The sequence below is a fragment of the Hippoglossus hippoglossus genome, chromosome 6 (genome assembly GCF_009819705.1).
Source record: "Hippoglossus hippoglossus isolate fHipHip1 chromosome 6, fHipHip1.pri, whole genome shotgun sequence".
Classification (NCBI taxonomy): domain Eukaryota; kingdom Metazoa; phylum Chordata; class Actinopteri; order Pleuronectiformes; family Pleuronectidae; genus Hippoglossus; species Hippoglossus hippoglossus.
The window spans coordinates 13,564,728-13,591,348 of record NC_047156.1 but is presented as its reverse complement, the minus strand read 5'-3'; the positions used below and the strand labels follow the sequence as shown (position 1 = coordinate 13,591,348).

General features: G+C 39.9%; 2 protein-coding genes across 4 annotated transcripts; one reads left to right on the top strand and one right to left on the bottom strand.

Moving 5' to 3' along the window:
• Positions 1-141: 141 nt before the first annotated feature.
• slc28a1 (solute carrier family 28 member 1) lies at positions 142-10,351 on the top strand. 2 transcript variants are annotated; one of them, XM_034587655.1, is made up of 18 exons: positions 142-267; positions 2,563-2,642; positions 2,721-2,797; positions 3,195-3,286; positions 3,464-3,653; positions 3,745-3,886; positions 4,102-4,215; positions 4,693-4,767; positions 4,873-4,953; positions 5,076-5,156; positions 5,285-5,410; positions 7,976-8,106; positions 8,502-8,670; positions 8,807-8,989; positions 9,092-9,173; positions 9,262-9,360; positions 9,451-9,556; positions 9,657-10,351. In XM_034587655.1, exons 1-18 carry the CDS (start codon positions 216-218, stop codon positions 9,769-9,771), a joined length of 1,995 nt encoding a protein of 664 aa, XP_034443546.1. In that variant the 5' UTR covers positions 142-215; the 3' UTR covers positions 9,772-10,351. The 2 variants fall into 2 exon arrangements, with proteins under 2 accessions (XP_034443546.1, XP_034443547.1); XM_034587656.1 differs by lacking the exon at positions 142-267 and adding an exon at positions 2,283-2,323.
• alpk3a (alpha-kinase 3a) lies at positions 10,095-25,642 on the bottom strand. Of its 2 annotated transcripts, XM_034587652.1 has the most exons (15): positions 25,311-25,642; positions 24,740-25,021; positions 23,596-23,717; positions 22,663-22,780; positions 21,262-22,537; positions 15,324-17,805; positions 14,318-14,465; positions 13,693-13,820; positions 13,558-13,593; positions 12,793-13,067; positions 12,623-12,711; positions 12,307-12,524; positions 12,174-12,222; positions 11,670-12,080; positions 10,095-11,620 (listed from the first exon to the last, which is right to left on the bottom strand). In XM_034587652.1, exons 2-14 carry the CDS (start codon positions 24,880-24,882, stop codon positions 11,741-11,743), a joined length of 5,424 nt encoding a protein of 1,807 aa, XP_034443543.1. In that variant the 5' UTR covers positions 24,883-25,021; positions 25,311-25,642; the 3' UTR covers positions 10,095-11,620; positions 11,670-11,740. The 2 variants fall into 2 exon arrangements, with proteins under 2 accessions (XP_034443543.1, XP_034443544.1); XM_034587653.1 differs by lacking the exon at positions 23,596-23,717.
• Positions 25,643-26,621: the final 979 nt, after the last annotated feature.

Sequence of the window (26,621 nt, the reverse complement as noted above, 5' to 3'; positions counted from 1 at the left end):
GGTAGATGATGTGAAAGGCCCCAACTCACACTGTCATTTCAAACCTGCCCCAGTTTCCCAGTGGCATTTACATTTTGTGACCCATTTAAGGACAACTGCCCTGCCACCTTGCACTATAAATGACTGTCTGTGAATTGAGGAGGACTGTCCAGATGTAGAGACTGCTTGTTTGGAGTAGAAGTGCATATTCAGCTTTTGTGTTTTCTGGGAGATCCATGACCGCAGGAGCCTTTGAGGTGGGACGCAGTACATGTTTGGGTGGGCGAGGTAGGTTTTGATATCTTGTAAGACATGATTGAGCGAGATTAGATTCATTGCTTTCCATTCCCCCTTGTCAGGCAGTAGTGACACCTATTCAGCTTATAGACTCTGTGTGTGTGTGTGTGTGTGTGTGTGTGTGTGTGTGTGTGTGTGTGTGTGTGTGTGTGTGTGTGTGTGTGTGTGTGAGAAAGAGTGTGTGTATACTCATTTTTGTCATCTCTTCAGGACCTTTTCCAGTAATAGTGAATTATTAATACATCTCATGAGGACCAGTAGACGTCATGGAGACCAAAACCTGGTCCTAATGAGGCATAGCTTAATTTACGAGGTCCTGTTTAGGGTTAGGGGTAAGATGTGAGTTGTGGTTAGGTTAAGGTTGGGGTTAGGAATGAATTGGTCACGGTTAAGGTTAGTGATAAGGTTTTGGTTAGGCTGTCCTCAATAAATGGAAGTTCTAATAACAAGTGTGTGTGTTTAAGGTGGGTATTGATTTCTGCATGTTTTAAATGTTATCAAAATGTGTTCATTAAGATAAGTTAAAATAAAGTTTATAGAAACACAGGCCCGAGGCACCGTGGCATTAGATAAAAAATAAAAAACTGATTAAGATTGAAGTGATTACAGCAAGGTTATTTGAGAGATGAAACAAAATACATTGGGGAAACTTAGTATTTTAAACACGTTTTTAAATGCTTTTGTCAGTGAATAAATAACCATGTTGTAAAAGGATTAAAAGGAACAATCTGAAGGTATTTTCTAAATGTAGGTTGAAATGTATTGAATGCAATACTGTCGTGCAATACTGTCATCCTTCAACAATTATATCTCCCAAGCTATGTCGGCCCATCTACATTTTCAAATGAGTCTGTTGGTCTGTTCTTGTGAAAGAGTTGATGTTGCACATAAAAATAAAGTCTTGACTTAGTGAGCCGAGGCGTTCAATGTTACGCTGCAAAATAAGTACCTGGGTCGTTAACATCCGTCAATGAATTTTCAGGGTCTGCAAAGGCTTTCTGACAACACAAATATCCTTAAATGTGTTTATCTCCTTCCTCCAGACAGACTGAACCCACATTGAGAGTTATGAACCATGGACAAACTCTATTTTCTATGGAATCTGAGATGTTTTTCAGATCCAATCTGAACTGCAGCAGGTGGAACAAATAGCTGCAATAATATCCCATCATGAATTGTGATTATGAAAGTAATTACACTGCTATATATTTAATGGAGCAGAAAGCAGCGATAACTGACATCAAGGCTATCTGCAGCGAGTACTCGATATACTTTTTCTTCTGAAGAAGTGGCATTTTTGTCACAGTAAAACAAGTTTACTTTAAGTGATGTGTGCTGATCATTTCAAATACAGGATATGTGGATATGTCTAATGATACAATTCATTCAAACATGTTTGAAAACGTTGTCACTTGTATTTTAAACCATATTATAGATGTTTTTCTGTCTCTAAAAATGCCACTTAAATGTTGATCCAAAGAGAAAATATTTGCTCCCCATCTAATCAAAATACATCTTTAGATTTGTTAGTTGTTTTTGTGCTCAAATTGTGATTTAAAAAAAAAAAAGATATTGGCTCAGTAAAATTAGAACATTTATTAATTCGTCAAATAATTTTTTTTCACAAGAAGAAAACCTTTTTATGATATACGTAAATACATGACGCACAAGATAAACTCATTCATGATTAAACCATGACATGATGCACTACATTGCATTATCACATATCAGCTCTCCAGGCTCAGAGTTCAGTTCCAATTAATTAATAAGTGAACATAAATTCACGTTTTATCATCTGTTGATGGCTTGGTGTGGCAAATGATGAAAGTGTTCGGCCTCACGTCCAATCAAAGCTGTTTCTTAAGGCCCATTAAATCATTTGTGTTGCATTATGACACTGTCATGGACTTCCTGAGAAAGATCAGAGCAGCACGTAACATGTCTGTTAATTAATGATAAGACATTTCATGGAGGGCAGAGTATATTTTCCCGCAGCGTATTTTACACCACAGCATTTGACAGCCGGGTTAAGGAGGACTCACAATGAGTAAGCCATTAGCTCTGCTTTCCCTTGAATTAAGCCGTTTGTTTTGCACTTGTGAACTGGTATTTTTGTTCACAAGTCCTCGCAAGATAAACCTCCGGGTCTCTGTGGACTGACTTTTCTATCTAAAAGAGCAAACAGAGACGCAGCGTGTTACATGTGTTGCCATTGCTTGTTGTTCAGGCTACAGCTAATGTGCTAAAAGCTGTAGCACAGAAGTGAACAGTTGTTCTGTTTTCCAGCTGAAATCAACGGCGTCCGGCTGAAAAATGTGACCCTTGACAAAGGAAGCGGTGTGGACAACCAGGGTTTTGAAATAGAGGTATGTATCGCCTTTCCTTTCTAAAGAAAATGACACGAAATGATAATTTAAAAAAATTAAATGGCCTTATATTCTCAGGAGGACATCATTACTGATGCTGACAGCTTCAAACAGCAGAATAAAAACAACAAAAAGGGACTGGGATCATACCTAAGGTGTGTCAGTTTAAATATAACAAATATCATTACAACACAAGGAGTAATATTTCTGTTTGTTACAGCAGATGTACAGTATTATGCCTCTGCAATGTTGATCTTGTTTAAACGCAATGTAAATAAAAGGGCATGTACACAATCAACATAAATACAACAGTCTGTGCAACTGTTTTCTCTGCTAATGTGTGTGAGATTCATTTCCTTGTGTGTTGTGATTTTGTTGCATTGAACACAAAAAAGTTACAATCTTTGGGCAAATATTTATTACTTCCTAATGAATCTGTGAAATTATATGAAAGAGACCAGATTTATGCTCTTCAGAGAAGGATACTTAAAACAGAAGAATATTTGTTTTGTTCAGAATCGGACCTAACTTCTATTTTGCTCTGTACTTCAGCCAAGTTTCAAAGCCGATCAACGCTACGGAGGATTACATCAAGTCTCACTCAACAACCTTGAAATACATTGTGCTGGGAATACTTGGGGCAGGTATTTAAAAAATCTCATAATTTGGGATGTATTTTACAGCCTGTAGAAGTTTATTCAGGGATGTGTTTGGCTCATGATGTGGTTTTTTGATATGAATTCAGAAGATATGAATAATCATGAAAGAAATGATCATGGGAATACAGTAATATTCGATCCAACACTCTTTTTATTCTTTAGGTTATGTGGCCTACTTCATCGCAGCCTGTGTGTTGGACTTCCAGAGAGCTATTGCTCTTGTGGTACTGACCAGTTTGGGTGTTTTGGGTCTGACATATGAACTTGTGAAGGAGTACAAGGGAGAAAGCATCGTTCAGTGTTTCAGACCTGCAGTCAGATGCTTCAAATCCAACCTGAGATGGATAAAATGGTGAGTGGATGTCATGTTTTTGTCCTGTGCTCCCAGCGGGAATCTGTTAATGAGTGAATATGTGGTATTTTGTTTGTCTTGTGTTTTGCAGGATTTTCATTTTAGCAGTCGTGGCCCTGCTCGTGTTGTGGCTTGTCTTAGACACGAGACATCGTCCGGAGCAGCTGATATCGTTCGGAGGCGTGTGCATGTTCGTCTTGCTTGTATTCCTCTTGTCAGCGCACAGGACGGCGGTGAGTCAACCATCCAATTACTTTGCTGTTTCAAAACCTGCCTTGGCTTCATCCCCCACCCAAGTTATCTGTGCTCTGTTTTGCTGAGACTTTGGATATAACATTGACCTTGTGCCTCTATCATCTTAAGGTTTAGCACAAGTGCTTCCTTGCAATAACACTATAGGCTCTTATGGAGACTCCCTCATACGCTGATTGTCAAACTGTCTTCTCAGGTGACATGGAGGCCTGTGTTCTGGGGTCTCGGGATGCAGTTCTGCATTGGCATTTTTATTATAAGAACACAGCCTGGACTCGTAGCTTTCGAATGGCTTGGGAATCAAGTGAAGGTACCACACTTGAATGGTCTATTTTGGTGAAGTAGATAACTAACAGTGTTTGTAAGATTGTGTGTGAAAAGGTGCATTCTGCTCCTATTACCAAACATAGCACTAACAAGTATGGTCCGGAAACTCTTGATTTGCTCAGCAGACTTTACTCATATGACACACTGTGGTTCTTATCTTCTAGCTCACAAAATTCTTTATCTGTCATACATGGTTATACTTATCTTGAAAGCTACTTTATTGGGCAGTTCACCCCTATTCTTGGGTCATCCATGAGGTTGAATCAGCAGAATGTGTGCACAGGCATGTGGTCTGTTAATCCCTTTTTAATCTGTAGTTTAGCCACAGTCTATACTAAGCATTGTAAACTATAATTAAGCAAAGCGTCATAAATAGCATGTCATCATTTAAATGAGGTACTGAATGAATGATTATTTTGGATAATATAACCCATGTTTCTTCCTTGTCTCATAATTACAGATATTTCTGGAATACACCCAAGCAGGGTCGTCATTTGTTTTCGGGGATCTGATCACAGGCATTTTTGCCTTTCAAGTAAGAGGATGAGATAATAATCTCATGATATAATTATGAGATGATTAATATTACAAAATATTCAAATGGAATGTGTTTAACTTTAGTTTGGGGTTTCATCCTCAGGCTTTGCCCATCGTTGTGTTCTTCAGCAGCATCATGTCGATCCTATACTTTTTGGGGATAATGCAGTGGCTCATATTGAAGGTAAAGCAAAGTTAAAACATATACAGCACATAAATATGTTGCTGTAGGTCTACATAGGTGTGTATTGCTTACTCCTGCAGAGTTACACTGTGACTAAGAGCCATGTGTCTCCCTCCCCGCAGATCTCATGGGTCATGCAGATAACGATGGGAACCTCTCCCACAGAGACCTTGAGTGTTGCAGGCAACATATTTGTTGGCCAGGTCAGAGCCTCATGTCTTTACAACACAATGTTCTCTGACTGCACTTTGTTTTTAGGTTTTCTAACAAAATAATCAATGTAATACAATGTTTACTTTTACACCTTTTTGTGTGTGTGTGTGTGCGTTAGACTGAAGCCCCGCTGCTGATCCGCCCCTATTTGAAGGACATGACCAAATCTGAGATCCATGCTGTCATGACTGGTGGATTTGCCACAATAGCGGGAAGTGTCATGGGGACGTTCATCTTATTTGGGGTGAGATTAAACTGTTTTGATACGAGCATATAATAATAATAATAATAATAATAATAATAATAATAATAATAATAATAATAATAATAATAATAATAACAATAATCATCATCATCATCATCATCATCATCATCATCATCAGAATAATCATCAGAATCATCATAATAATAATAAATAATAATTAGTATTTATTCCTTATTTCATATTAAAAGAAGCAAGAGAATATTTATTTATTTATAAAGATGAAAAACATAAAGAAAAAAGACCAAAGATATAAATTAAATTAATATTTGAATTGTGAGTGTAAAGCTAAGTAAACAAAATTAAACATGTATATTCTTGAATCTATTAGAGGGCTTCTGGTTTGCATTTGTGGCAGAATTCTTCTTTTAAAACATTGTAATGGAGAATCCTCCAGAGTCTGGGGCTGCATATCCAGCATCTCGGTCAGCAAAGGAACTGTCAATGGGACATTGTCAGCACAGTTCAGGGTTTTGTTAAGAGCACAAACTGTGAGGCCGATTATGTGGTGATGTAGCGAGGAGGTGATCTGATTTGAGAAGAACGAGAAGCACCTTGAAGTTAATTCTAATGGTCAGAGTTGGCGAGGAGATTTTAGTCTGAGCGTGATACTCCATTTTACTGGGGTTCAGTATTTGAACCTGTTTTAAATGAAGGAAGTGAACAGTGCAGAGCAGTACAGTAATGAGTAAACCAAGGCATTAAAGGTTTTTTCACAGTTGTCCCATAGGGAAATGATGTGAGCTCGCTGATGCTCTTCGAATGGTCAAAAGTCACGTTGGTTTTCCTCATAATTCCATCTACTGTCAAAGATTAGTCCCAGAGATGTAGTATTCACAGAAAGTGCATAAGATGGAACAGACTTTTACTCTGTTGTCTGTTTTGTTTGTTCTCAAACCTGCAGTGCAGGATGTTTCACTTCCGCCCTCGGGCAGGATGAGTAATTACACAAATACTGTTGAATAAAGAGACATGACTCCAAGGCAACAATCCAATATTTAGGTTGATTATAAGCATCAAGGAAACATCTAGTCCCTTCTCTACTTTCAGCGCTGTAAAACATGATAGCCTCATAAGAGTATGCCAACAATTTCCTCTCTTTAACATCACTTATCATGACAAGTTTCAGATATTAAACTAAAGTTAAAAAGATAAAAAAAACTGACAGTTATCCATTCCCTTGACTAATTGTGATTTTGGTCCAGGTCGTCAACGTTCATTTAACTACTGTCTGTTTGTAATAAGTTGAATGCTGTAAGTTGTACTGTATGTTAAGTTTTCATTCTGTGACATAGATGATCTATAGTAGAGTTATTACCTTAGTAGTTGTTGCTGTTGGAAGAGCTGTAATTTGGCACTATGAGTAAAAAGGGTCACTAATATGTTAGTTAGACCTCAGAGTGTCATTAAGTTATTCAGTCTGTTCTTGTTAAGTAATAGATACAAGATAAAGATTAATTCTACCTGCAGTTCTTGTTGCTGAGAACACCCATCATATGAAATATATATGTTACATGAGTATGAATATAAATAATGTGGCGAACTTGTCATAATTAGCCAAGATAAGAAGTAAATGTAAGTACAAACTGTGTAAAAACTCTAGTCCACTTAACTTAAAATGGTATAAGTATGAATTTAAGTTAACTTAACTAATAAGAATGTGGAATTGTGTGTTTGTTTGAAAAGATAAAGCAAGTTTGAACAGCAAATAATATTGAGTTTAACAACTTATCTTTCTGATTTGAAAACAATGCTTTTCTTCAAGTTGAGTTTACTCACATTTTTTAGGCAGCAGTAACTTGCATTTTTACAAGCTTGAAAGTTGTTACCGTGACTGCTGTCCATTTAGGAAAAGTTACTGAGTTTCATTTTTTTAATCCTTCCTCCGAATGAAAGTTTTCTTTTTTATTTTGGGCATCAGAAACTTTTCTCAGATGACCCAGGACTGAACCTTGGTGGACTCCAAAGGAAATATTAGTTTTATCTTAACAGAACTCCCCAAAGAAAACAAAACAACCTGTTCGGTACGACCTACAACTTAAGCAGTTAATCTGTACTGGACAGCTCAATCCATGCTCCTTCATTTGGAGCCAGGAAAGTCTGATAGCTGAATTTAATCAGCATTTTTTCCTGAAAATAATTCACTCTTCTGGCATGAAGAATGCAGCACAGGCTGTACACAAAACCGGTTTGAAGATCACAGGAGAGAAGCCCGTCTGTAGGGAGAGGTTAATAATGTTCTGCTGACAAGACCATCTTCAGGTCAAGGACACGGTTTATTGATTGAAGATAAAAATACAAATCAGCATCAACTACATTGAAACTGAAAAAATATTCTGGTAGGAGAGGAAACACTTGACTGTGTTTTAGAGTTTTAGCACTAAAACCAAATAAAATAGTAATTTGGACATTTTCATATTCAATGAGGGTTTTGTGTGGTTTGCTGATTTGCAGTTCTATTATTTCAACAGTAAATCTTTATGTTAGTCAACGCAGTTACTCCACCGTAGCTTCCTGCGTTAAATGATGTTTCACTGTATTTTGCAGATTGATGCGTCGTCCCTGATCTCAGCCTCTGTGATGGCTGCTCCTTGTGCCTTGGCCCTCTCCAAACTGTCTTATCCAGAGACAGAGGAGAGTCCCTTTAAGGATGAGAAGAACATCAAGGTGGCTTGTGGGTGTGTATATGTGTTTCTTATTTTCTTCTCAATCCTTTCATTAATCACCACCACCAAGGAGGTTATGTTTTCACTGGCGTTTGTTAGTTAGCAGGATTACGCAAAAAGTACTGGGGATCTGGATCCGGGGGTGGATTGAGGTTTTTTATTTTCATTGTGAAATAAAGATATAGATAATTAAGTGTGAATCTTGATGAAAACATTCAGACATGTTTAGGGGGTTTGTATTGATGAGTGAGTGCCATTTGGTGTGGATGCAAATTAAAATCTGAATCTAGTGGACTTGAATGTGATTTCTTAAGAGTTTTGGGGATTTTTTTCAGCCAATGCATATCTATAATGCTTGTTCTGTTTTGGGTGTTGAATAAATTTTTTTTTTTTTTAAACCCTCCTAGAAATGAGCAGAACATCCTGGAGGCTGCAAGCAACGGAGCTTCTGCTTCAATAGGTCTCGTTGCCAACATCGCAGCAAACCTGATCGCCTTTCTTGCCATCCTTGCATTCATAAATGAAGCTTTGAGTTGGTTTGGAGGCATGGTGGGATACCCGGCCATCACATTTCAGGTATGAGTTAGCAAAACTATGATATATATACCTCAACTTGAACTTCACAATTTAATTCATCATTCTGACATATATTTATTAATGCGGATGTATGTGAGTCTAACATCCAAATGACCTTTTGTATTTCTGTATACAGTTGATTTGCTCTTATGTGTTCATGCCTGTGGCCTTCATGATGGGTGTCCCCTACCAAGACAGTTTCATTGTGGCCGAACTAATTGGCACAAAGCTCTTCATCAATGAGTTTGTGGCTTATGAGAAATTGTCTGAACTGAAGAACAACAGACTCATTGGACTTGATGAACTTCAGTGGATATCTGTAAGTAAATGACAGTGTAGGTTTGCTTTACAATAATAAACAAGTTCAAATATATAAAAGTATAAAGCATTGCACAAAAGTGTTTTATTTTTCCTCTTTCAGGTCCGATCAGAAATAATCACCACTTACGCTCTTTGTGGGTTTGCCAACTTTAGCTCACTTGGAATTGTGATTGGTGGCCTCTGTAAGTATCTTATCATCCCGTTTATATGTGTTCACCCTGGTTCAGTGTCAGTGATGCTTTTTGACGCACTGTTTTTTTTCACAAAAAGCCTCCATATGCCCGTCAAGAAGAACCGATATCTCAACTATTGTGTTCAGAGCTATGATCACCGGGACGTGTGTGTCTCTTGTAAATGCTTGCATTGCAGGTAAGAGCTTTCCAAAGTTTTCAGTCTTGAGTATTTGTTTTTACTGCATCTAAAGAGCATCTTGCGATGAAGTTTAACTCTGTCTCTCAGGGATCCTCTTTGTTCCCCCGCCTGACTGTGTGCAACTGTTCCAAGAGTCAGCTTTCAATGCCACGGATGGAAGGATTCAGAGCTGCTGTGACGACCTCTTTGAAAGGTACTCGTTTACGCTTGTTTGTACTTGTAACACAATTCTGACACACTGGATCGATAGATTTTTTAATTTGTATTCACATCTTAAATTATTTCTTTTACAGCACTGTAAACAATGGGACCATCTCATTTGAAGGCTTCTGGAGCACGGTAGCAAACGCTACTGTGTTTTTCTCAAAATGTTGCCAGTGCTGCGGTTCTTCTAATGTTTGTCTGTAAAGGAGAAAAATACACACCAGTGTTTTTTTTTTTTACTGTAGTTCAGTAAATCTCTGTGTTTATATATTGTGTGACAATTACTGTAAAAATGTAAAGGCTGTATGCACATCTGTCATGTATTATACTGAAACAAATTCAGACATTTGGCTTTTATTTAGAGCCAGGGATTAAAAAGGACACACCTTCAGTAAATATACCTCAGTTTGATGAATGTAAATGTTTCAAATAAAGTTGAGTGACTTAATTATTTCATAATGTTATTGAAAATTCTATATATGAGAATACTTTTGTAAATGTGTAATATATAATGAAAGTGTGAATCATGTTGTATTCATTTATTTATTTATAAAAACATTAGCTGACATGGTCTTCCATACCAAAGACAGCACACATTGTAAACACACATTTATTCACTCATTCACACTCTGCCTCACACACTTACTGCTTTGCTTCACATTACTTTAGATATGTCGTCCTCCGACTTTATGTACACGTTAACACAATACGACAATGTGTTCGCATGACACCACACCGTAACATCATCAGCTGACTAATTTTATCAAATGTAAGGATTCCATTTCAAATATTTCTCCTAAAATTGTGTTTCCTTTCATTCATAAGGAGTCATGCAATTACATGAAAACAGCAGAACTTTAAGGGCGGACATCTGGACTCCACTGTTGATCATTAACCAAGAATCAATGGTAGACATTCCTCTAGATTTCTCGTCAAAGGGAAGAGGTGTCTTCTTGTAAACTGCGTCTTTTGCAATTTAACTGTGGATATCTGTGCAAACGTATGAGATTGTTTTTATTTATGGTAATTGTTGACCACACACTACAAAAGCAAAACCTACTGGTCTGTTGTTCAGCATAAGGGTGATTATTGTGATTTCATGCAGCGAGCCTTAGCAAGTGATCAGTGAGGCAGCAGACAGAGTCTACTCTCTCAGTAACCTTATCGCACAGTCCATAGTACAGTTTCCAATAGCTGTATGGACCTCTGTGCGCAGACTTACCAACTGCCGGAAACACACTCACATGTTTGCATGTCAATCAGCACAATGAGCACGCCGTAGTTAAAGAGTTCAATGGTAAGCCCCTTATGCTACTTTGACATTCTCCAGCATATATTCTGAAATACTGTAAAAGGGCGGATTAAAGATACAGACAACCTCTATAATAAATATATAAAGTACTCAAAAACTACTCAAATTGAAAAAATGCCACAAAACAAAGTGCACACAAGCATCTTAGACCCCAAAGTGTAATTCCACAGCATAAGCTCAACTTTGCTCTGTGAAGAAATGCTGCATGTAGTTCAGTTCTACTTGTAAGCATAAATAACATCTCCAAAATAACCTTATACCCGACACATGTACTGTACATCATAGATGGACATGTAGTGTTTCATACGGATACATTACCTCAATCACTTCTATGGTTGTGGTCGTGTATATTTTATACTCCACAGTCTTTTCAATTGCACACGAAAAAAGACGAGCGACTTGCAGATATGATACGATACATCTGAAGCCGATTAATCTGTTTGTCCATTCACAGAGCTGATAAGACTCTGAGGCAGGTGTTTGAATGTGGTGTTTTTCCTTCTCTTACAGTAAAAAACTTGCTGGGCTGGCACCTTTTGAGCCAAAAGGTCAAAAGACCTTGTGCTTATATCGCTCCACATATTCTCATAAACCTTTAAACTATATTGGAGGATATAAGTTAACTGAGTAGCTGAGAAAGTTAACTGAGTTAAGTTAACTGAAAAAGTGATGTTTCATAGTTGTGATGTAAACTGAGAAATCACAGTAAGTTGTTTTTTTGACAACTCAAGCCAACAAAACTGTGTTTTTTCTCACAACTCTTACTCTTCGTGTCCGTGCTGGCTTTGGTAGTTGGAAAGAAACAGGTTAAAGGTAACCATTAAAAGCAGTTAAACATTGCTTGAAAAAAAAAACGTATTCCTATTGAATTTCAAGAGCATCAGCAGTTTCTGCTGGTTTTGTTTTGGTGTCTGATTTATTGTCCTCTGTCTCCTGAACTTTTCTGGTCACTTTGGGGCTGGAGTTGGCCTTTCTCGACACCTGAGGGCTGTGTCCTTTACGCTGCAGCTGCGGGCTGCCTGAGCCTAGCTTGCGGTTGAGGAGGGGGCTCCGGGAACCCTTTATCTTGGTGGACTGCTGCAGACTATCCATAGGCTTCAGGGAGCGCAGGCAGAGAAGTCCACAATAGTAGTTGCACTGGTGCTGTGTCAGGAACTGGTCGAACACTTCAGGAGAGCCGCGCTCTGTCAATCCCTGGTATCTGAAATACAGTGGACAACTTTATTATAGCAAAACATTTATAATTTGAATGTATTGAATAGAAATCAATGATATGAATTAATTGGATACAAACCCTTTTGACTTGGTCACAACTCTAACATTTGTTAGCTTTGTTTCGACACCTGCAAATACACATGAAAGATTAAGAGATTATTAATATTTTCATTCCCACTCACTTGTGTTATCACGTTACACACATGGCTCACCTTCCAGTCGAGTGACGAGCAGATTGCCGTGTGTCCACTGATGGATCCAGTGCTGGAAGGAGCTGCATTTCTGCTCCATCTCAGAAACGGTGTGTGTGATCAGCTGGCCTTTAGGATCCATCATACAATACTTTTGAAAGACTCCTTCAAGGTTGGTCTCCACTGTGGCGTACGGCACAGAGTTTGCAGGCCGGTACATGAGATACTGAGGGATCACTCTGCAGGCAACACAAAGTAAACAGTGGGTTGATCTCTAACAGTGTTCTACATCGCATATGAATAATCAGAGTAAGTGTGTAATTATTGTGGTACTCACTCTAGTGAAAAGCCAAAGTTCTCATTAACTCTCGCCTCTGCCGTAAAGATTTTACAGTATTCTCGTATCATGTTTTGGACTTTGCATTCCTGGCAACACAAGGAATTCATTCAATCAGACTCATGAAATGCAATTTATATCATACAGTAGAAAATAAATCCACCACTCACTTGCTTAGTGATCTCTAGGTTCCTCTCAGCGAGGTTGCTCTCTTGTTTAGTCCCGTATGCGATGGGGTTTTTAATTTTGATAATACAGTTGCTTCCGGAGTCAAAGACGGGATCGAGGCCGTAGATGACCCTCACTTTACTGGCTTTCCGAGCGAAGCCCTCTCCGAGGTGCACCGTTTCGGTCATGATGCGGCCAAAGTACTTGTCGCCCCAGCTCCCGCAGTCCACCAGGCCTTTGGTGAACAGCAGTGGCGTCATCTCGATCTCCTCTCCCACTAACAAAAAACACACATAGACTTAACAATGAGCAGTGATTCATAGAAAATGTGGAACTCTATTCATATGAGGTCACTGTGACCTTTGACCACAAAAATCTAGTTCAACAGTTCAACAGTTCATCTTTGAGTCCAAGTGAATGTTTGTACCAAAGTTGAAGAGCTGATCTTAAGATATCACATTCAAGAAAAACATAAACATATTTTAATTAATCCTTGAGTCCAAGAGAATGTTTGTGCTAAATGTGAAAGGATTCCCTGAAGACGTTCTGGAGATATTGTGTTCCCAAGGCAAAAAATGTCATTTGTGAAAATCTAATCAAGTCATCCTTGAGTCCAAGTGAATGTTTTTACAGAATTTGAAGAAAATCCCCTCAAGGCCCTCTTAAGATATCAGGTTTACAAGAATGGGCTGGATGAACAGACATACAGACAACCTAGTGAAAGCATAGTGAAAACATTAAAATGCCCCTGTTGGTATATTTCTTACCTTCCAAATCATCTTTTAGCAGAATATCTGAGAGAACTGTAAAAGAGAAAACCAATAAAAGACTCATAAATGCATATATGACAGTGTTAGATCCAGATTTCACACTTGATTCTCTCCAGGAACACTGTATCGTACCGTCTACGCTGAGCAGGAAGTCAGTGGTGTCAGTCCCGTATTCATTATTGATAGTGCAGCCATATACCCCACAGTCTTGGTTGGATGCCAGCACAATAGCCAGTGCCACTTGGCTTTCATCGCCTCCGCTTGGGATAAAAAAAAAAGGGGGAAACACACATTAAATTTGCACCTATGGTTTTGCAGATCCAACAACAGCCCACAAGGTGTCAGTGAGAGACAAAGACACAAGCGCAGACAGCGCCGTGCTGACACAGCAGCCACTCGCCCTATATAGACTTTTAATGCCCCCTAGAGATGAGAAAAATACTGTGTCGGGTTACAGTTTCTGTGTCTAGCCAGAGATTCATCTCTCTGTCACATGAGCTGGACGTCTTTGCAGTTAGAATATGAGAATGACGGAGGACCACACAGTGCACCATGAGGCCCAAATAAATCCTGCTCATCCTCCAGGAAAAAATTGTCTGACATTTGGAGCCTGTCCCACTTTTTACCAGTTATGATGGCTGTGAGTCCTCAGGACAACAGCAGCGAGAAAGGTTATGAAGTTAATGACAAATCAAGCATTGTGTGATATAGCTGGTGATTAATGTCAAGGGTGGTTGGCACAAGAGGGGGCTTTTACCTTCTCTTCACCTCCAGTATCTCTTCGTCTTCTCTGTACCACTTGATGACGGAGTCACTGAGTACGTTGAAGAACTGACACCACAGCTTCAGATGTCCAGAGGCGTCTGGGAACGGCTCACCCCTGATCTTTCGAATCACCTGTGGAGCTGGTGGTGCAAGGGGCCCCATGGTAAATATATACTATAGAGAAGTGGGAGTGGAGTCTCTCCAATGTTTCCACTTCCTCAAGTGCCAGGGTACAGATGATCATACTCACTATTACAGAATTATTATTATTGTTTTTGTTATTATTATTACTATTATTAATTTATTAATTTTTATAGGGGTTTCATGGAACCACGAGTTTTTGTTATATTTTTTGTGAATAAAGTTAAACATGTTGCCGTAGACATGTCATTGAACAGCCAATCACTTGTGACTCAAATGAGACTTAAAGTATTCATCAGTGTACATACTGTGTATTTTTTTGGTTTATATTAATTAGTTACCTCTACCAAGATGGTTATGTTCTCACCCGTGTCCGTTTGTTTGTTGGTTGGTTTGTTTGTCTGTGAGCAACACTAGACAAATGTGGAATGGGTCAGGGAAGAACCGATTAAACTTTGGTGCCGACCACATTTTTACCCCCTTTCTTTAACTTTGTGTGATAGGGTGTTTTTCAAAATAAATTCACAGTTTTCCCTGGTAATAATTCATTGATTTAGTTAGAAGAAAACTATCTATGACTGTGTGATATTTGGTGCAGGTAGATTGAATATAAGGAGACTGTTGGGCCTTGGCGGAGGTATGAGCACTACTGAGTAGTTATACTAAGTATGAGTTACATAAGTTATTGTATAAATAAGATATTACAGTACATTGTACAAAAAGGTTGCTACATCTCGGATTGGAAAACTTCCACTTCCCACTTATTTACTCAACATATCCTCACAAGATTTAAAAAACGTTTTCATCTTATTTATTTAAAAAATGATAATGAATGATAATGATAGATTTTTTTTTACCTTTCAATGGGTCTAGCTTCTTTTCAGCTGGTTTTTCCTCTTTCTTTGGGACTGATTCCTCTTTGGGAGTCTCGTCCATGACCTTTGGAACCTCCAGCGTGGCCTTCCTGCGGTTCAGCAGCGGAGAGCGCCTCTCCATTGGGGGTGTATTCTGTCCTTTGGGAGCTTGTAATAACGCTGCCCTGCGAGCCTGGCTGGGTGACATGTAGGGGGTCTCCTTCTTGCCTTGAGTGTCCAGCGCACCAACCACTGCTCCTTCTCCATCCTCTTTAGGCTTTAGGATGAAGATTTTGCGGCGAGCGCCGGAGGCCAGCTCCTCAGGCGTGGCAGAGCGTATAAGGGACAGGCTGTCTCTTCGTTTCATCCGGGGACTATTTTCACAGGAGAGGGACGTAGTCGGCGTGGAGCCTCCACTGAGATCTTCGTCTGCCTTGTCACTCTGACGATCCCCCATAGTGATGACAGGGACAGCCGTCCCTGTCTCACTGTCTGAGTCCGGAACAGCTTTGGACATGAATTTGCGCAGACTGGCTGGACTCAGTGATGGATGTGCTGGAGGTTTGGAGCTGAGTCTGTCAACAGAAGGTCTGCTTCGCTGCACTTCCTCAGACACTGAATTCTCTATTTTGGGCTCTTTAAGAGGTTTTATCTTTATTTCAGGAACAGTATTGTCTTCTGTTGTCTTTTTGGACGATGGCACATTGTCCCCAGCCTTTGGTGTTAGAGCTTCACATTGCAAAGAGGGGGTGTTCTCTTTTATAATCTTCTCTGCCACTTCTTCAGTCTGTTTTCTACTCAGACTTTTTTCCGGCTTTGTCCTCAAGTCACTGACCCCATTGTGCTTTGTTTCCCTTTGGGTGGCATCTGACGTTTCGGTTTCTGTCCACTCACTGTGTGTGGGCAGGCCGAGGCCTGGATCCGTTTCATGACAAGTGACAGAGATCGGTGGCACCACAAACAAAGGCACCGTTGGAGTTTCGAAAGGCTCCAGTGCATGCGAAACGTTGGCATTTACAAATGCATGATCCTCCTTGTCATCAGTGCATGACACATTTATAACAGGAATTAATGCATTCTCCATCTGAGGGAGCTGTTCACTGCTTTGCTTGTGCGGATGCCCCTGCTCTAATATCTTAGTCTCATCCTGTAATTGTGCAACTTCCTTTACTTTCTCTGTCGGTGAATTATTACTCTGCATACTTTTCTGCGTGGGCAGCGAGCCTGGAGAATCAGTCACGCTCATGTCTTGGATTATCACCTCTGACATATGAGTTGCATCATGGTTTTGCAACATTGCCAGATCTGATTCTGGCTTATTCAATTCCAGGACAGTGCTATCTTTGAGCTCAGGCTCCATTATTTCAATTTTTGGGATTATAAAATGTTTATGTTGGTTTACATCTGGCACAGTTGGTTGAATATCTGCGGTGTCTTCAATAGTAGATATTTGGATTGTTGGAATATTGATTGAGGGCCAACCCAGCTGTCTCTCGCTACCTTTTTGATGTGTAATTTCACCATGTTCCTCCGAAACCTCAACCTCACTTCCCTCGGTTTCTGCTACTGAAAGTGTTTTTGATTCATCCGTCTCTTCTACTTTCTTCTGCGTCTCTTTAAACTGTAAACACTCATCTCTCGCTTCAGTGTTCTCACCTTCTAAAATCACCCGCTCTTGTGTGTTCACATTGTTACGCAACGTACCCTCTAAACTGTTCTCTAAAGCACAATTCAATGCCTCTTTCAAGTCATTTCTTTCTTCACTGCCCCTAAAACCTGAGCTTGAACTCTGCGCTGCACTGAGATTGTGGCCTTGTGCACTCTCCTCTCTTGCAGAAGGAGAGCATTCGTGCTGCAATTTTAGGTCAACCTCCCTCAAACCCTCTTGGGCTGCGGCAGCCGGAAATCCCACATTCATTTCCTGAATGGGTGAGGTACATTCTGTCTCTTCTTTTACACAATCTTCCTCTGCAGCGCACGAGGCCACCGCAGGCAGAGGTGAAAGCACCTGATCTGGTGTCCTGTACTCACACGGCTCTACTCTCTCTTCCACTGAATTTGCTGTTAATTCAGTAGCCTCAGATCTCTTTATATCTGAGCACGGCAATTTCACTTCAGCTTTCTCTTCCTCACACAACTTATTGGAGGAGCAAGGTTCTTCCTCTGTGTCCTCGCCCATTGAATCGATATTCAGCTGCTCCTCTTGGGTTGCTCGTCCAAGGCTGCGGCTGTCTGTCACCGAGATTACACTGTTAGGGGGAATCCAGCTATCTTCAAACAAAGCGATAAGGGATGCAGGGGGGTGTTCTTCTTCATGTGGGGCTGTGGTCTGTTTTTGAGAGGCAGATATATCTTCTCTGCGTGAAGATTCTTCTCTTGAAGTCTGTTGATTGGGCTGAGGTGAATCTATTAGGCATTCTGGTTCTTGCTGATTCACTGGAACCTCTGTGATGACCGAGGCTTCCTGAGAATCTTTGTGTTCCATCTGAGGGAAAGTAAAAAAAAAATACATTAGAGCTTTAAAACAAACACAAACACATTTTCTGGTTTTACTTGTTATGCATGCAAAACATTTTGTTTACCAGTTTAATTGGTATCTGGCAAATAGGCTGTTCACCCAAAAAGACTCAGCATCATATTGTTGTTGTCGTTGTTGTTTTGCTATTACTTATGTTTCTTTTATCCTTTCCTTTTGCCATCACTTTTTAAATAATGTGTTATTTTATCTGGTGATTTTAAATGTTACCGTATTTCTTTAGTTTGTTCTCTTTGATGTTTTGTTCTCGTGTTTTTAATTGTCTTCTTTGAGAAGTACTTTGTAACGGCTGTTTTGAAAGTTGCTATATAAACAAAGTGAGTATTATTATTATTATTATTATTATTATTATTATTATTACAAATTCTGCTACAACCAAGCATTACATCCTTGGTAGACAGTAAGTCTGTAAACAAAGTTGATCAGTTATCAGTCAATAGGTAAAGGCCTCCAAAGATATGCGGAACAAGTGCAGTCAGTCAATATATTCCTGTGTTTTACAACCTGTCAGCTTATTTCAGGAACCTATTAACCTCCTGTCATGTGCGAGGTAGCTGAAACCAAGTGTTAACTCATGGAAGGGCTCAATAACATGTTCAGCAATTCGGTTTGACCATATAGTCTAACATTTTCTAAATTAAGTCCAAACTGAATACCCACATAATACCAACTTTGGTAACTCTTAATATTAGGGAACACATATGAACCATTAAGTAGTTGCTTATTAGCATGCATATTAGTCATTATAAAGCACTTATTAATGCCTTATTCTGCACGACCTTATTCTACAACTACTAAGCCATTAACTAACAGTTTTCCCTCAATAACCTCCTATTTACTCCTTATTACAATGTTAATATGCTTTGCTCAGTATGGGCCTTATAAGGTGGTAGTACCACAAGAATAGTCATTAAGTACTTCTACTTAATGACTACTGAAGTAAGTAACTTCCTTACTTACCATCAATAAGCAGTAATTGGGAGGTTATTGAGGGAAAACTGTTAGTTAATGGCCTAGTAGTTGTAGAATAAGGTCATGCAGAATAAGGCCTAAATAAGTGCTATATAATGACTAATAAAGAGCCAAAATGCTACTAATATCCATGCTAATAAGCAACTAGTTAATGGTCAATATGTGTTCCCTAATATAAAGTGTTTGTGGCATAACCTTTATGCCACAAACAAACTGCAGTCACGTTTTTGCCTTTGCCTGTGTACTTTGTGCCTCATGTTGAAACACACAGGGGAATTCCCACGCTTGTGTGCTGTTGACACAGAGCACTTGCTGGGTGTAGTCTTGGCAACAAGTGTACTGTATGCTCCACATAAATCTGTCTATAACTAAAAAAATTTAAAAAGAAAATAACTTGACTTTGAAGTGAAAGTCTTTATTTAAATATTCCTGAAAGAAACATATAAAATTTGAGTATGACTGCAGAGAAGATTTACAGCGAAAACGTTCAGGTATACATAGAAGTGTTGTTCCCCTTTCTGCTCCCGTTTCTGCCGTTCACACCATTGAAATTTATATGGAGGAGTAATGAAGCCACGTGCTGACTCGTGACAACATGTTTAGCCAGCATTGACTAGTGAGAAAAACAAGAAGTTGTGGCTTTCAGTGGAAAGGAACTAGTGTCGCATTTAGTCTAAAATTGAAGCGCCAATCTTAACTACACTTCCATGTGTAGAATGAATGATGTCCCATCGTGAGAAAACATAAAGGTCTGACTTCCTCCAAATTAGTCATCTATTAAGTCTCACATAATACAAAATAGATGTATTTGTACTTCCATATGAAGGGTAATTGCTCTGCAGGTGGATGGTGCCTAAACATAGTGACCTCACTTCCCTTTTCCAGCAACACATAACTTAGTGTCAATTCACAAGGTACAACTCACTGAAGAAAGCCATTCATGAACTCAGCTCAAACTTTTCAATTTATTTCTGGATCTGGTGAAATTCAGATTGCTGGAGGTATGCGCTCTCCAGATTGACATTCTAGTTTATGTGTGTAACTTAAACCGTCTGTGTACGACCACATGTGCAAATGCTTAATACGATTTGGTCATCAATCCAATGAATTTCAGTTTAACATGCAGGCCATACTGTATATTTAACTGCTTTCCAGTAATTAATGACATACTGAATAAAATGGCAGTGTTACTCAAGATAAATTGTGGATTTTCTTCAATGGTTTTGCTCTCTTTGTTTGAAATTGAAGGGAAAGGTCAGGGCCCTTGCTTCAGATGGAGATATTTAGTTATTTTCTACACATAAAACAAGTTTTAGCTTTATTACTTCAAAGAAAGTCATTCTTATATGTTCCTGTACAACCACAAAGACAAATCCCTAATGACCACCATCATCTTTTCTTACTGTATGGCTGTACCGTGCCCAGCTTCATAATCCTAATCCTCCACATGTGACAGACACGAAAGAATTTGACGAACTGGACCTCTACATGACAAGAAGTGTTGCCTTCCTCCCCTCTTCTTTTAACAAGGAGGGGGGGGGGGGGGGGGTATTTTAAGATACAGTGAGGAATGTGTCCAATGTGACAGGGGCCTCCTTTCATGCTGAGACCTGCCACGGGACCCGTTCCACTGCTGCTTAACCCAGAGCCCACCGCCTCTCTGTCATGCACAGCTCTGTTTGTAACAAGAGCCACTTCTGACATTCAGGTTTCATCATGATCTCTGACGCACAAGTGTCCCAGTCAGCGCAGCCAACATCCAAGATATTTCCCCAACCGATCCGACACTGTGCAATGTAGACACACAACAACTCCCACCCCTGCTCCTCTTAGTTCCCTGTGTCTCTCAGTTCCCCACCCTTTCCTGTAGAGTGATATTAATTCTGCAAAATGGTAAATGATCTGTTTTTACATGGCTTTTCTTTTTGCTATTCACCCACATGCTTTAATACAGTGACACTATGTGCGGCATTTTCTCTATCATAGACCACTCATACACTGCCGGTACAATCGTCAGGGGCAATTTGGTGTTTCAGTGTCTTGCCCAAGGACACTTTGGCATGCGAAATGGGGGAGACAGGGATCAAACTTCTGGTAAGTGGACGACCCACACCACCTCTTATACCACAGCCTCACACATCCAGGCTGACCCTTTCCACCACTATCTGATTCCTGACTTTCTGCTGAATGTATCAAACTGGGTGTGTATTGTTTGATTGCCCCAGACTCCCCAAGAATATTACATCTACGAATCCTCATCTGCTTTTCAGTCTCCCATATTTACAACCTGCAGATGCTCAAAACCTAATCTGCCATCTGTCATTGACATAGTTCAGGCTTTGGCGCTGAAGTGGCTCATCTTGTCACACAACTGCAGCTTATAAATAACTCTCCAAGTAGCAGCCAGCTGACCTGCTAGACTGTTGTACGTACCTCGGTGAGAACTTGAGGCTCGGACAATGACATGTCTCCACTTGGCCTGCTGCTCCCGGTCGCCTCTGACAGATCCATGGCCTCCGCTGGCTCAACAGCGACCTTGACACTCTGACCTGGGGACTCTTCTGCGTGCTCAGGTTGCGGTTTACGATCTGGTGGAAGGTCTGTGTGCAGAAAACCCTCTTCACTCTTGTGTTCGTGCGATTGTTGAACTATATCCACACCTTCTGAAGGCTCCTGTGGATGATCTGTTTCCATGGGAACAACATCCTCTCTGGAAGGTTTGTATACGTCTGGATAAGATTCCCGGTGATGCCTAAATGACAGCGGCATTTCCGGTTGAAGAGGCTGAAGTGAGTCGTGGTCAAACTCGTTCTCCTTGTTCTCAGTGCGATCATGAGAGTCTTTCTTATTCTTACCAAAGAAGAAGTCTTTGACGGTGTGGAGCATCGAGGAGAGGGAGGCCTGGATGTGGTGATGGTCATGATCCTTATGAGCCTTGTTGTGATGCTTACCGTGGCCTGTTGTGTGCAACATCTCTGACGACCGTTTTCTTTCATTCTCTCTTTCTGCAGCCAAGCCCTCTTCTTTTCTTTTCTCATACTCCTCCAGAGCTTTCCCTTGTTCCTCCCGCTCATTTTGCATCCTCTCTTTCTCTTTGCCATCATTCACATTCATCTCTTTAGGTTTCTCCCCACAAGATGAGTTCTGTTTCTCCTCAACAGCCTGAGACTGGAGCGCCTCTGCCAAAAACTGGGCCAAACCGATTCCTCCATCGTAACCGTTTTCACCTCCATTCCCCATCATATGGCTTCTGCTGCTGTTACTGCTACTGTTGCTGCTAACGCCAACATCTACACCATTTGAGATCTTTATTTTCTTTTTAGCCAAGGCGTCCTCCTTCTCCAGGCCGCTGTCTACGGATGTGACAGGTTCCGTGTCATTTTCTTCCAAGGTAACACCGTTAGGTTCTGCAACGGCTCCAATTTTTTCCCCGGCATCAGGCTCATCCTGTGTCGGTGGTGGTGGCGGGATGTGCCGCTTCCTTGGAGGACGCTCTGGGCTGTTTGTTTTCTTTTCTTTATCATCCTTTTTGGAATGATCATCCAAATCTTTCTTCTTCTTCTCTGCTTTCTGCTTCAGCTTGGCAAAGAAACGCTGGTGGATCATGAACTCGCTCATGGTGCCAACCTCCAGAACTCCCGAGCAGGAGACAATGCCTTTACTGTTGCTGGCTGACACCTGATAGATGGCTGCATCGTCCAATGTGCAGCTGAACAGAAATACTCATTAATGAGACATTCATCTTAATTGTAGGTATATTATAGGTACAAGCTGCTACATTTCTACTGCATTGGTGTAATAGATCGATTATGGTCAGAATTTTGTCTCACATACTTGTAAATATGAAGGGTGTGATTTTTTCCATTCCGTCGAATTTCATATTTTGGGAGTCCACAGTACCGGTCCATCTCCATATCATCTTTATACCACTTCAGTTCTGGAGCTGGGTGACCTATAGACATGGATACATTTTGAGGAACTCATTGAAACATTCACCTTTTATTGAGCAATTTCATTACATTATTCATACCACAAAGTGCTGCTTATATTTATACCTCTGCGAGGAGATTATGTTTTCGTCTGTTGGTTGGTTTGTTTGTTTGCTTGTTTATGACCAGAATTGCACAAAAACAACTCAACCAATTTCCATGAATGTTGTGGAGGGTTGGGGCATGACCCAAAAAACAGCCCATAAAATTCTGGTGTGGATTCGTTTCAAATACAACATTTCCATTCATTTTTCAGAGGATAATTCATAAATCATGAGGGGAAAAAACAAGCATGTTTAGTGGACTGATATTTTTATGAGAATGAGGAAATGTGGTGCAGATCCAAACAAAATCTGGATCCAGTTCATTTAAATGTAGATTCTGTTGGGCCTTGGCAGACATATGCACTTTACCAAGTGCCATTCTAGTTGAAAACGTGACAGCCAGTGCTGAATATTTTCATGAATGAAAACTTATATGTATATAAAATACAGTAGAGGCTTTGGCATCACTGTTGCATCATGTTTGGGATGTGTGAATCATGGAAAGGCTGCTGCTGCAGGATGGACCTGCCCATTCAATCAGCCTGCAGCACAAAACACAGCATCTTGAAAAACAGCTTCAACGTCATATTATCTTTTGTTCCTGAGGAGTTCATCATGTGCTGTCATGTTACGTTTCTTTCACTTAGTCACTTCCTGTCTCTTCACACAATCTGAAAAACTCAATTACTCTACAAACGTCAAGCAGAGGCATAGAAAAAACAGCCGAGACCCACCTGACACCACACAGGTGAACTTCACGTTGCAGTTTTCCGACACTGCCTTGGATTTCACGGTGGTGTCAAAGGACGGCTGTATGTCCTCGGTCAGCTGAGCCATGACGCTGCACAATGTGCTCCTGGAAAGAAGCACTCATGTGTTAGAGGGTCTTTCCCTTCGCTTTCAGACACTGGACAGTTTTACACTTCGGGACGTCTCCACCTCTGTCTGTGCAGCACATTCAAATAACTCAGGGAAGGGTGATAATCAAAATCTCTAGTAATGAATAAAGTGTGAAAGGAGTGACAGACGGGTGAGATGCAAAACAGAGTTGTAAATCCAACAACAAAACCGTTTCCGTTCATCATCACTAAAACCGAACGCAACACGGGACAAACTGGGCACATTACATTACAGTCAAAGGCGTGATTGTGTTTCATTCTTGGGAGTAAACCAGTTGTTGTGGTTAAGATGTTAGTGGGGGGGGGGGGGGGGGGGGGGGGGTATGTTTTTTAAGAGTATGGATTACCTCGTTGGCCTGTAGTGAGAATACCTTGAATTCGGAGAGGAGGCAAATAGAGCGACGTCAATGATTGCTGCCCTCCTCTTTGACAAAAGGAACATCGCATTTATTATCATTTGTGATACATGTGATTTTTCTAACCCACAATGTGATGCCCTCAACATGGTCAAGAAAACATAAATGGTTTGACTCATTTTACTTTAGTTTTTCTAGTTTACTTTACTTTACTTGATCTGTTTACCCTTAGCAATGCTGCTAAAACCTTTATCTTGCTGGTGTTCTCCTTTACACTATTGCACTTCTGTCCGTCCTGGGAGAGGGATCCCTCACATGTGGCTCTCTCTGAGGTTTCTACGTTCTTTTTACCCTGTTAAAAGGTTTTTTTTTGTAGTTTTTCCTTACTCTTGTTGAGGGTTACGGGCAGAGGATGTCACATCCTGTTAAAGCCCTATGAGACAAATTGTGATTTGTGAATATGGGCTATACAAATAAAATTTGATTGATTGATTGATTGATTGTTTGACCGAGATGCTTGTTCTCAACCACCATATAATTAAAACTTGATTTTTTTAAATACAAATCTGCTTCACAAGCTACACATGCTCTTAATACACATGGGTCATGTAAGATTCTTCTACCTGTTTTCAGGCCTAACGTTGGAGAGGTAACTGGTACTGCGACCTTCTGAACGGCCATTGGAACCGTTGCCCTCCTCTTCGCTGAAGCTGCTTGTCCTCCCATTGCCAGAATAAGAGCGCGTCATTGGCCTTCTGGAAGTCATTGTCCACTGCAATGGTTCACAAATAAAAAAAGCGTAAAATCCGAGATAAATGAATCAGCCACAGTATAAAACTTCTCTGCCTTCAAATCCCCAAAGAATTCAAGGCTCAAACTTCAGGGTGGTATCCATGTAAAAACCCCTGGAGGAAAAAAACAAAACAAGAAGAAACACTTCAGTTGAAGTTGATAAAAGACTCGTTAGACACACAAAGAGATATCTGTGATACACACAGCTCAGACTCAATGCTTGTCCTTTCTGACCAAGCAAAGTACTTGGAGCAGGTTATAAATAGATCAGCTATCAGGTTGTGGCAGGGCTGTTTAGTGGTCAAACAAAAAACCCCAAACATGCTACTTACTTGTACGGGTTAAGACTATAATTCATTGTTTCTCTGTCACCTTAAATCTTGGTAAAATCGTCCAACTTACCATTGAGATGTTGTCAGTGTTGATTTGGAGGCAGAGTCTGTGAAGAAACTCTCTGTAACTGCCTATCATAGACATGCATGTGTTGCCAGAAGGCCCCTATTTATAGCAGGCCTACAAATAGGTGCAGGAGCACATCAGACTTTTTTCAGAACTAGACTTAGCAAAGAAGTCTGAAATATAAATTGAGTTTAGAAAAATAATATCAGCCAGATAACATTCCTAAAGAAAAATCATCACTTCATCAGGATGTCTTACTGGAAAATCACTGCTGTGTTTGGATCCATCTCACGAAGTTGGACAATGGCCATCCCATCTTGGTGAACGAGGAAAGTAAATGGATGTGGACTTGCACAACACGTATGTAGAACATGATTCATGACGTAGCTGGTGACGGCCAATGGTCGATCTCCTGTGTTTTGCTCAAGTGCTTTTTACCTCATTCAACACGTGGTCAAAACACAGTGACACACTCAGTGCTCACATTTCACATCAATTACACAAAAGCAGGCTCATCAGATATAATCTACACGTTGATTTAAAGGTGTTATTTTTTTAGATTGGTCTAATTATTTTGTAAGCGTTTAGACAGTTCTTGAATGGTGTCAGGCTATATTTGTTATTTTTTAGTGTTTAATTATTTTTTTACATCATATCTAAACTTAATTTAAGTTAAGTTATGATTTTGTAAAAAAAAAAGTTTATTATATTGTTTGTCTACAATATGATGTTCATCTGAAATAAATAGATTTGGGGCTTTCCTGGTTGAATAAAATTGTTTTGATCAACAAAAACAAATACACATAAACAAATAAAATCTTGCAAACACCTGTGTTGGAATCAAGGGATTGTTTAAAAAAAGATGCTCCACATTTTATGCACATTATATTATGGCTGGAAATAGATCGTAACTAGTCAACTTCTGTGCTATTTGTTTGGGAATTTATGAGTTCGAAAGTCTGTTATCGGTGTAAATTGTATTTATTTATTTCTTAAATATATCATTAGATGGTGTAATATTCCTGCTGGCCTGTTGGAGCTGGCCAAAAATATATATTTTTTAATCTGGGGAAAGTTCAGGAAAACGATATGTGATTATTGTGTAAACCTGTGTACACACACCAGGTTATTTAAACTGGTGTTTGTAATGTAAATATTGACTTTTCAATCTCAGTGAAAGGGTCCGTTTTAAAGACCCATTTTGACTCTGTAACCTCAAACTCAGGCTTTTACTGAAACTTGCATGACATGAGGCCAGATTGCTCATTACCGTAACGTTGCAAAAAGAGACTCTAAGTCAATCTCCCTGTCAAT